This window comes from Eurypyga helias, unplaced genomic scaffold (assembly GCF_000690775.1).
Source record: "Eurypyga helias isolate BGI_N326 unplaced genomic scaffold, ASM69077v1 scaffold10122, whole genome shotgun sequence".
NCBI lineage: Eukaryota > Metazoa > Chordata > Aves > Eurypygiformes > Eurypygidae > Eurypyga > Eurypyga helias.
The window spans coordinates 21,865-33,635 of NW_010234173.1; the positions used below are offsets into that span (position 1 = coordinate 21,865).

Sequence of the window (11,771 nt, forward strand, 5' to 3'; positions counted from 1 at the left end):
ATCAGGACTGCCTGTGGCGCTGTTCTCTCAGATCCTTTCCATTTTTAAACTGGGAAGTTGTCTTTGCTTCAAGTTAAAATATTAAATGGAGTGCAAAACAGTAAGCCTTCTCTTACCTCAGACTGACAAAAACAGAATCAAAACTTGGTCTTCCTCTGTGGAAACTTTTTCTTTGTTCCTTTAGGATATCCAAGTTCCAATTTTTCATGCCAACTCCTCACATACACGTCAGTTGACCGACTCTTGATTATCTGAGCAACAGTACCACATTTCCACGTGACTTTGTGCAACTCAGCAGGGAAGTATCGTGGTTTAGGTCCCGACGGCAATTAAGCACCCCACAGCCACTCACTCACTCCTCCCCTGGGTGGGATGGGGAGGAGAAAATAATCGGGAAAGGCTCATGGGTTGAGACAGGGAGGGATCGCTCACCCATTATGGACATGGGCAAAACAGACCATACTTGGGGAAGAAAAAAAACAATTTAATTAGTTACCAATCAAATTAAAGTAGGATAATGAGATACAAACCCTAATCTTAAAAACCCCTTTCCCCCACCACACCAACCCATTACAGGCAGGTGAAGGAACTCCTTGTTCTTTTCGGCAGCAATCTCAGTAGCATCTGCGTGTGCAGAGAGGGATTCTCTTCCAGTATGTCAAGGTGCTCACAGGACTCTTCTACTTTTGCATTTCTAGTCAAAACAAAAGATGTCTGTAAGAACTACTGGTGTGTAACTTTAACCCTGTAGTGGGAACAGAACAAGACACGCTATCAAGATAAGTCAGTATTTTCCATCTTAACATTAGCTGATTAAAATAAACGTCCACATAACAGTGCAGAAACATTCCTGTTTCTTCCATCCAGTCCTCCCTCAACATAATTGGGGCTGAGTTAACCTGTGAACTGTTCCACTTCCTCTGATTATGGTATGTTAAAGGTCTCAACAGGTCCCAGGAAAAGTGACTGTTGCTTAAATTCTTTAAATCAAAACAGCTGCATCTCAAAAGTATGTTATCTCTAATGCACTTTAGCATTCGAAGAGGCATGCAAGTCAGTCTCTAAGGGAGGGAAGAATGAAAAGAAAAAAGAGAGACTCAATCATTTCAGAGTTGGCTTTCTGGTGTACTCTTGTCAAAACTCATGGTAATCATCGTAAAGCATCTCCTGAAGCTTACCAAATTCAGGCTGTGACAAAATCTTAAGGCTCAGGGATTTTGAAGGTCTCTCTCTCCATGGATAAGGATAGAGTGTCAGACGCAGGAAGACATAGCCTTCAGACTAAGAGCCCAGGTTCCTTTTGTAAGGGTAGCCACCACAGGTGCAGAGGAAGGAGACAGAATAGCGTAAGACAGAGCCAGGCTATTACAAATGCACAAGAATTAAATGCATCCACTTGAAGGTGTAATAGTAAACAGGAGAGATGTGTAGAGAGATGAGATCAGGGACCATATGGTTATAACAGTCTCCTAAACAAAGCAATTAGTATAACTAACTTCACACTGAAGTTTTGGTGAGCTTTGATGTTGGATATAATTGAAATAGTAATTTGGGCCCTACAAGTACCAAAGAGGGCCTTCTGGACAAGAAAATAAGAAGAACGAGGACAATTTATTTATGCTGAGACTTATCATCCCACACTTTCATTCTTTTTTGTATGCTTTAACCCATGAAAACCAAATTTATGTTTTGGTCAAACATTGGAGGTCTAGATTTAAGCTTACTAGTACCTTCAAAAGTAAATACCCTGATGGTTGTACATACCTTATGCACCTTCCACAAGATGAAGATGGAGATTCCTGCCACCAGTGAAAGGATCACTCCTAGCACAACCTGCATGGTGTTATCTGATTTTTCTTTAAAAACACAAAATCCAAAAGTTTAACAGAAATGCTTTACATCACAAATTAGTGTCCACTGTTGGTCAACAAGTACATCAAAGCTATGGTTTTTCTCTTGTTTATAATTTGAAAGCTGTGATTTAGGGAGAATGTCTCAGCTTCTTTTTAATGTTACTAATACAACTATGTTCAGGTTAGTTATCACAGAATGGTTTGGGCTGGAAGGGACCTTAAAAATCATCTAGTTCCAATGCCCCTGCCATGGGCAGGGACACCTTCCACTAGACCAGGTTACTCCAAGCCTCATCCAGCCTGGTCTTGACCCATACTAAAAGATCTTAAGTGATACTTCAATGACTTCGGTGTGAACATCAGATTATTTTACTTAAGAGTGCTGATACCAAATCCCACGTGTTTTTACATAATGTGATTTGATGATCCCAATACAAATCCCATTTAAAACCACTCAACTCCCCAGTATGGTGAACACTGCCCCCAGGTACAGTGCTTGGCGCCATTAGCGGTACTGCTGATTTCCAGTTAAACAACTCCATAAGCATTAATCCAGCCTGGACCGCAGATTTTCCGATTGCCGTTGGAAAAAAAAAAAAATCTTTGCACTTTGCATCTAAAATGTTTCCCAACTCCATGATGCAACCATGCAATCCAGGGGAGAACAAGAAGCAGCAGATCCTCCGGTGGGTGTTAACAGCGGATTCCACGGGAGATACGAGAGGTCGGTTCTGCACAGCACCGCACGTCTCATCGCTCCAGCCAGTTCCAACAACGTGAGAACGCTCGACCTGGAGGGCTCATTCCGTTAAGTACGGTTCTTCTACTTCAGGCTCCCCTTCCACTGCTCCATCCGGTCTAAAGAATTTGGAAAACACTACACTCCTCTGGAAAGTCCCTATGGATGCCTAGCAAACAGCTCGGATCTAGGCACTGCCTTTACCTTGGCTCTGGCCCATGTGCAGAGCTATGTTGACATCTTGCCAGCTCCCTTGGTAGAGCAGCTTTAAGCTGTGGCCTTTCTCTGTGCAGGAGAAGGCCTCTGAAGTGATGTACATTCAACTTACCTTCCCCCTTAAAAGTCTCCTTTTTGGTGGCACTTGGAAACATTTCTGATGGCCAAGCAGCTGCTGTGCTACGACCACCACCCAACATACTGATCCAGCTCGTTGCCTTGTACCCTACTCTCTCTATGTGCTTATCTGCTGTCAGCATGTGCTGCCACAGAGATGCTAATCCCTCCGGGAAGTGGCTTCTCTGTTCCGTGTAATATATTTCTGGCCCACGAGCAGGAAAGTTCTGTGAGCGGCACAGTAATTTAGCCACTGATGAGGGGATTTGTATCACCTCTGCCTATTGCAGGATCCATCTGCGGAGAGCAGCTCAGGAAAGGCATGTGTAGAGGATGATCCAGGTCGTGTTTGGACTGGGCAGGTCTGTCCCCGGTCAACGCACAGGAAGACCGATGGACTTGTGCGCGTAAGTCAGGAGCACGGGTTAAGCATGTAATTCCTTGGGGGTGTTCAGAGCTCTCCAGCAGCACAGCATGAGGTTTGCGGGACAAGGAAGGTCATGCTGGAATTTGAGCTGCGAGGAAGCGGGTTTGTCCAACTTAACTGTTTAAACTTCCCTCCTCCAGGTTGCATACAGCCACTGCCATTTAAAACACACCCCACATCGGGTTTTCAGACTGAAATTAAGCTGTCATGGGGCAGGGGTGGGAAAGGAAGATGAAAATATGCAGCTGTTATCAGTTATTCTAGCCCCTTTTCCGCTGTGTTGCCTATGTTTTTCACGTGACTGGCTTGTTTCAAGTTCTTTCTTAAAAAGTGATAAGATCTTAGGTTTTTAGGTGATTGTATTTAATGGCATGAAACGCCTATGTGCTACTGTTTGAATAGGGTTTTTTTTCTTCTCCCTTTGGGCGAAGATTTAAGGAAGCTGCATCCCAAACAGCATATCATTTTTGAACAAATTGGTAACTTGTTTGCACTATAATTTTGGAAAGCTGGAGTAATTTTGGTTTGACCTTTGGTAAGAGTTTTCAACAGATAGAAAAGTTAATCGGTAAGTCTCCTTGAAACTGGAGGTAATGAAATAGCTGTGACTAGGACTTCACAGCTGGAAGTTTACTACAGTTCATAAAAACGTAGGCATGCATAGACACACATCGACCCCCAGGTCTAGAAAAGGCCTGCTGCGTACCATTAAAGCTTTGGCAATCACAGCCGCGTGTTCTCCTCAACAAGGTTCCTTCTGCAGGCGAATTTGCACCGCGTCTTTGGGCTTCCCTTCATCCCCCTGCTACCCTGAGAGACCGCAGCTGCTGTCAGCAGTGCAACTGGGACATGCTTATGGGAGTTTCCCTGTGTCCTCCCAGCTCTGAGGGCAGTTGGTGGCAACTGAGGGCAGCCACCGATTTTCAGACCTTTGCCACAACAAGCTGCTGAGTTAAACAGAGAAACTTCAGGTATTTAGATAAATACATTTAGGTAACTTTTTTTTTCCCCCTAGGACAACGACAATGATGTTTCTCTATTTTACAGACTTCTGATTGACCCTTTGTCTCTGCGTTCCCTTCACTGGTCCCCATCCTCCAAAATGTAAAGAGGGGCAACTTACCAACGTGCAAAGCTCTCACGGTAAGTTTTGTGTAGCCAGGCGTTGAAATATTACACAGGTATTCTCCACTGTCGCTTGCGGCAAGATCCCGCAACCTCAGTGAAAAGTTGTTTTGGTTAATCTGGGCCCGAGGCTGGTAAGTCTGAGATGTACCATTGAAGGAGGCCAGGACTGAGATCACTGCATTTCTGTTCCGTGTCCAGACAACGCTGAAACCCTCAGTGTTCGCAGTGTTAGCGCTGTACTCACAGGGAATTTCAGTGCTACTCCCTTCCACGTTAGACAGTTGGTCTGAAACAGAAAATTGAAGAACCCTCTGCCATTTTTGGGGGAAAATATTATGACGGTTATTTAGATAATTTCTGAATTTTAAAACTAATACTACTGTGGACAAATGTGAAAACGTGTTTCACTATTTTGATATCGTCTTCAAACATCACAGTATGCTCCTAGAAGGATGTGAAGATTGTAAAATCAAACCTATCTTACATTTTTTAAAAAAACCCAAATTGGTATTAGCTATACTTATGAAAAATACTTTGTTTTCCATTTGCCTATTTATCCTCTAATCAGGAGATTCATTATTAAAAGTGATTTAGCCTAGTCTAAAGTAGCATAAAATTCCACAAGTTGAGAGCAGGGAGAAAATGCAACTAATCAGATACCTGCACATTTAAAGAAAAAGAGTAAAGCTCTTACAACACAATTTAATTAGAAGAAAAAAGAATATTATATCTCATTAGAAATAATTTTCAGTTACAGTGGACTTAAATACTTTACCTGTCTGTATGGAACACTTACAATTAATTAATAGATTTAAAAAGAAAAAAAAGAATGGGATGCAGATAAATGGAACTATTAGCTAATACATAGAATACTAATAAAGGACAAATTAATATCACAGCACAACGATCAATTTGGCAGCAGGGGTTTGCTGTAAAGGAAGGAAAAGCAGAGGAGGCTGTGGTGGCTGGCAGTCTGCTGGAGAGGAAGCTAACATGTTATTTTGAGGTGGTTTAACCGTGTTTGGTTTCTTTGCATGGATCTAGATGAAGGAGGTGTGGGGCTGAAAACTACAAAGACAAACAAAAAAAAAAAAAAGCAGTACTCCACGTTGCTGTTATGTGAGGAAAAGGAAAGCAGTGTATTTTCAGAATGTTCCAGTGAGAGGATAGATGGGTGCAGGGAAATTCAAACGAAAGTGTAATGAAAGGAACCTTTTCCTTTTGTGGATTGGAAGGATAGATTAAGAAATAGACACTTACACTGCACTTTTTACCTACTGTGATACCATACTTGAGACTTTCCATAGCTGTAAGCCATTGCATGTAACTTAAATCTGCACTCTGGGTCTGAAGCATATGCAGGGGATTAGGAACCGAGAGTGCCTGGGTATGCCTTAGGGGGATCAGGGCAACGGAGGCACCCAGGCACCACTCACAAGGGAATTGCTCTCACACCGCTCTTGATCCAATTAAAAAATACTTCCTAAGAAACAGGGGACATTGAAAAGTACCAGTTAGTGACTTGAATTGAATTTCCAGTAAAAACTTGGGATTGCAGGAAGAGGACAAAAGGAGAGAGTGGAAATTTCATAGCCCTGTTTTCCCTTAGCTAACAAAATGAGCGGCTGTTTGCTCAAATGTGAGCACAGCTTGCTGCTCTTCGCTCTCATGCACCCCCACACTCAGCTGAGGTACTTATACATGCACTTGAACAGAAATGCAAAGGAAAGATGAAATGGTACCGATAAGACTTGGCAAACACTAGGGAACATACTGAGTAAGGAACTTACACACCTAGAGCAGCAGGCTAACTTTCCCCTCCCACATATAACCCACAGGTTCACTAAGGTTTCCATAGACTTTGTCCAAGTACATTTTTTTCTTGATGGAGCGTAAAGTTCAATTACTGTGCGCCTCTTGAGACGTGAAATCAGTATGGCAAAAGTGCCCAGCGTAAAGCTTACAGAGGTGTGATTATCCCTACTTCTAGGACATAGGCTGCCTTGTAACAGACGAGTTCCAAAGAGGAAGACACAACCTTTGGCACCATCCCAAATCCGTGTTGCCCCCCTGCAGAAAAACTGTGTTCAATTTGGCTCTGGAACCAGCTGTGACATTCAGTAACGATGCAGGAAGGGACTTCCCTTCATTCCTACCTTGCATCTTCCATTCAGCAGTCCACTCTCCATGAGGGAGATTAATATGGCAGTAGTAAGGATCAGTTGTGCTTATAATGTTCTGGTCGCTTCTAACCGAATAGAGAACTCCATCCCTGGTTTCCTCCCAGCCCGTTTCATGGATGGATGTATTGCCTTGCACCCAAGATATAGGTGGTGCTGGGTAAGTGAGAAAGGCAGAGCACTTCAGCGTCCTTTTTGTGCCTGTCTTTTGGTATTCCAGAGCATAATAAGAGGAAACTGTACATTAAAAAAAAAAAAAAAAAAAGGAAAAGAAAAGCCAAAATCCTGTTAGTTTCGAAATCCTTTTTAACTTGAAGTGACTGGTCTTTTGAAATAATGCTGGGAAGAACAAGCATAACTGGGAACAAAATTGAATGCGTTTGACTTCAGAAGGAAGCATAGCGTTACTTACTGTCAATGCCAGAGTCTGTGCTGTTCAAAGAAGCAACATAATGTTTTACACTGCCTAGTTACCCCTTAGAAATCATGGTGCAGTAGGTTATGAGAACAAATGCTGCACTGTAATTTTTCAAGTCACGTTACAACATTTCACCAGAGAAAATGAATTGCCTGGCAATACCATCAGACCCAAAAGGAACTCTCTTGGGTTGGAACATTTCGATTCCATGTGAGAAATAACATGGGAAAACCTGTGGGGGTCATCCCACTTCCACTGGCGTGATCCAAGCACTTTTGATGTCTTACTGACCTTTTATGCGCAGCGTGACTTCCACTTCGGTTTTACTTTGCTGTGTTCCCACGTAGCATTTATAAGAGCCCTCATCAGTCACGGTCAAGTTACTAAGTTTCAAGGAAGCATTTCCACTAGGAATGTTCTCATGAAAAAGGTGTGTTCTGTGTCTGTAATCCAGGTCTTGGCTTTCCAGGTGATCCCTCTGGTAGTAGTAGCTGTGCACGTCTTTGTCCCCTTTCTTCCAGTAAATTACTTCTTCATTCCCAGGTGGGAAAGGACAAGGGAGGATGCAGTCCTTGGAAAACAGCCCCGTTACTGTTTCCTGTTCTGCAAAACCTGAAGTCCGTAAGTACAAGTGAGCAAGTTAAATCTAGTCTACAAGTATCTTCTGCCCCTCCTTAACCCTAACAAAAAAATGCTTGGGCAGGCAGCACCTTCCTACCAAGCATGCCACCGGCTCTTTCACGCTTTTCTGCAGCGCCAGTCTCTAGGACAGCAAAGGTCCTAATTTCATAGAATGGTTTGGGTTGGAAGGGACCTTAAAGACCATCCAGTTCCAACCCCCCTGCCATGGGCAGGGACACCTTCCACTAGACCAGGTTGCTCAAAGCCACATCCAGCCTGGCCTTGAACACTTCCAGGGATGGGGCATCCACAGCTTCTCTGGGCAACCTGTTCCAGTGCCTCACCACCCTCTCCAGGAAGAACCTCATCCTGATATTCTTCACAGAATTTGGTTTAATTGATATTATAACACAGAGCTCTCATCTTTGAACTTATAATCACTTTAAGCAGATATCTTGAGTAAGCATTTACATAATCAAATCTGCACACCTTCAAATGCATTTCCAAAAGCACAAATTTCAACCTCAAAACCTTTTTGGACTACAGCTTGCCACTCACTCAAACGTTCATAGCACCACATCGCAATGACCCAGCTTACCGATAAGCTCACACAGTGCCAAGCAGCTGTACCATCACAGGAACAAAGGACACGATGGTGCAACCAACAGGCAGGACAGAACTTATTAATACAGCTTCACCACCACAGAGGGTGGCAGGGAGCTCTGTCCCAGCCCCCGGAGGTAATTAAGGTCAGTTCCTCCAAATTAATTCACACAAGTGGTAGCATCTGATTGCTGTTAACATTTAATTTAGGCCTTGCTGGCAAAAAAGAACCATTTTCAATGGATCTTTTTGAAAACTGACTGCATTAACTTAGCATTGCTGCACAGACCTTCTTGGCCAAGGTCAGACAACCTTTTTTAGGCTGGTAGCGTGTGTCTGGCTGCAACCATCCTCTTGGAAACTCTGATGCCCCCTCCAGCTCAGCTGGCAGGGCAACCCAGATGACTTTTCCGCAGCCTTCCCAGTGCAAATTCAACCATCATGCTGCAAGCCTTTTTCAGTAGGAACTGCCAACCGCTGCCTGCTGAGCGCTCGCACGACACGCTCCGCAAGCCATGGGGTGGAAATGTGGGCAGGTACCAGTTTGGGTGCTCAGCATGCTCAATGGCCATCCATACAGCCATCTTTCCAACAGTTCCCTTTTGATTCAGGAGTGTTGTACATTACCCCAAACTGATTCTTTACCACTAATAAACAGAGTTAGAATTAACTGATACCCCTCTATTAAAAATTATAATTGTCCTTATTATTTTTCATAAACAACAGAGCTAAAACCTACCCCAAAGTGCAGCACCTATGCAAAATAAAGAGATGAGAAGAGATGGCGTTTTCTGTCCCTTCATGTCTTCTTTGGTTCATAGTAGACTCATGTGAAACTGAGAAGAGAAAAGGAGGGGACAAAACCTGTTTAAGTGCAGATAGAACACATAGCGTAATGTTTTGGTTTAGCCCTGTCTGGCAATTAAGGACCACCAGCTGCTCTACCACTCCACCTCCCCCTGCTAATAGTGAGGAAGGGTTGGAGCAAAAACAAGGGAAGCTCGTAAAAAGTTGGGACAAGAACTATTTCTATGTACATGAAACTTACAGTAATACTAACAATACTGCTGCTAATAAGTAATTAAAAGAGCAGAAAGATAGAACCTATGATACAGGATCTCACCAAGCGTGGACTGACACAGCCAGATTCCAAAACGGCAAGGGAAATATCCCCCCTTCCATGAGCCTGGGAGCGGAGAGCAGGGAGGAAGAACCTTCCAATCCCCCATCGGGGCTCCATTAGCCTGACAAAATATGCTCCTTCTCTGCTAATACCCTGACACCAGTAAACAAAGACCAAGCTGTGGCAAGGTGTTTGCTAGCCGACCCCAGCCTGTCATCCATGTCCCCCCCATCCCCCCCCCCACTCCTTCCAGGTCACTTTTTTTCATGGTTGCTTGCAAAACCCCACGCTCTGCAAACTGAGCCCTGAGCTTGATGGATCATGGAATGAAACAAGATCCTGTGGGCCGGCCAGCTCTCCCGAGGAGAGCAGCTCGTCCCTGCCTGAAACCAGCACAGCTACCTGTATCTTTTCCTTTGTACAGCTTATTAAGGACTGTCTGCCTTTGTATTATGCTTTTTGTTTGCACCGGTCTTGGCACAGATTTTTTGCCTTAAGGTCACCATGTAACCCGATACATTTCATAATGGCTGAGGCCCTCTCATTACCATCTAACCCCTTGCAGATTGGTACTTGCTCTTTACTTTTAACAAAGAGAAGTGTTTACCCTCAGTGTTCTTACAGGGCTTAATCTGCATCATTCATGAACAGGACACCAAGGAAAAATGGTCAAGTACTATTTCCAAATGGATGTAAGATGTCCCTTGTCAAGCCAGATTTTTCTACTTTCTAAAATAGATTTCTGATTTCTGCAACATTTGACTTTCTGGGACATTTTCCTGCACATGCAAACATTGCAGATATAAAGAACTTTTCACCTTGACTGTTCACCAGGTCAAAAAGGCATCAGCTCAACTTCCAAAAATGTGGATATGGAAGTGTGCTGATAGTTAAGAGTCCCCCTGCCAAGTACTGAAGAAACATGCTTTTCCTGTTTGCCTAAATGGCACAACCAAGAAATCATGCTCTGAGGCTTCGTAGTGAAATATCAATATGGAATTATTTATACAGCACACAACCAGAATTAAGATCACTATAGTCATGTCCATTACTGATGCTTTAGTTTTCAGGAGACCTGTTTCATACAGAGTCACCACGGGCTCAACAGGGCAGCAGCTCAGCCAGGGTTTCTGGGAGCACGGCAAGGAACTAAAACGCATCTTTCAAGATACACAGCGAAGTCAAGCACTGAACAGCTCAGATAGTGGTAGGGTCAACACTGCACTTGCTTTGGTCACGGTAGGGAAACAACATCAAGTGGCACATGCTTTCTTTTTCTTCTATTAACCACGGACCAAACCATGTATCCTACACCCTGCATCACCTTTGAACTTTGCATTCTAACTGAACCCTGATCAGTGCATTCCCCTCATACACAGGCATCAGGCTCAGTGAACTTTGTGACCCACTTTGCAAGAAGCTATGCATTTTGTAATATTCTCCTAACCCTGGCAGACAAAAGTTAGTTATTCTTTAGTAAAAAGGATTCTGATTAATTCATTGCCAAGGTAACTGAACAGCAGCACAGTTCAAGTGCACACAGACTTAGGAGGACTGGAAATGCCCGATGATTTCATGTTTTACCAACGAGCAAACAAGAAAAACAAGTGTGTCAAGCTCTAAATGAGCCGTGTTAACCAGATACTGCTAAAATCTCATACTAGCCACAATGATCCTAGCTTTCCAGAATTTCCACATTGAATCTTCAGGAGGCATTTTCTGTAGTAGAAAAGAGAATTTATTCTCTGCCTCTCCCCAGCGAAACCCTCACAACTTAAAAGCTAACTCCATACTTGAGTTGGTGAGAAATACTCCCAAAGGAAGAAGGTTCCCATATTTTAAACATCCAAAATTGTCTTAGAAAGGAGACCAGAAATACTGTGCTTTACCTCAATATACACATCTCATGCTCCTCACCTCCCTCACCCTGTACACTTATACCATAGAGCTGTTATAAGAATGTTGAGGGTTTTCTTACCTCTTCTGATTCCACCGGTAGCCAAAAAATTCAGAGTCTTGTTTCAGATTTCTTGCAGGCAGGGATTTTATAAATATATGTATATATCTCCTGAAACCGTGGAACTTTGCCTCTTCCCTGCTCCTTTCAAAAACCACACCCACACGGCCAGAGTTCAAGTATTTAACAGGCAAGTTCGTTCCTGCCCCACAAATGAAAGCAGTTTTTTCTGTAGCGTGAACCACGTTTCTATACGTGTGAACCTTCCATACCTTTTGCGTTCACTTCTCCCTCTTCGGGCTTAAAAGCTTGTTCTCCTACTCATTTCTCGTGCTTGGCTTTGTTGAACAAACTCTTTAACAACAGCTGTCATTATCAGAGTAACAGAA

At 43.4% G+C, this 11,771-nt stretch overlaps 1 protein-coding gene across 1 annotated transcript; it reads right to left on the minus strand.

Moving 5' to 3' along the window:
* Positions 1-1,134: 1,134 nt before the first annotated feature.
* Positions 1,135-7,690, minus strand: HHLA2 (HERV-H LTR-associating 2; the record flags this gene model as incomplete). The annotated part of the gene is made up of 4 exons (XM_010161975.1): positions 1,135-1,281; positions 1,765-1,856; positions 4,476-4,766; positions 7,370-7,690. Coding segments are annotated over 4 exons (851 nt in total), but the record flags the coding sequence as incomplete, so codon positions are not given.
* Between the last annotated feature and the right edge of the window lie 4,081 nt (positions 7,691-11,771).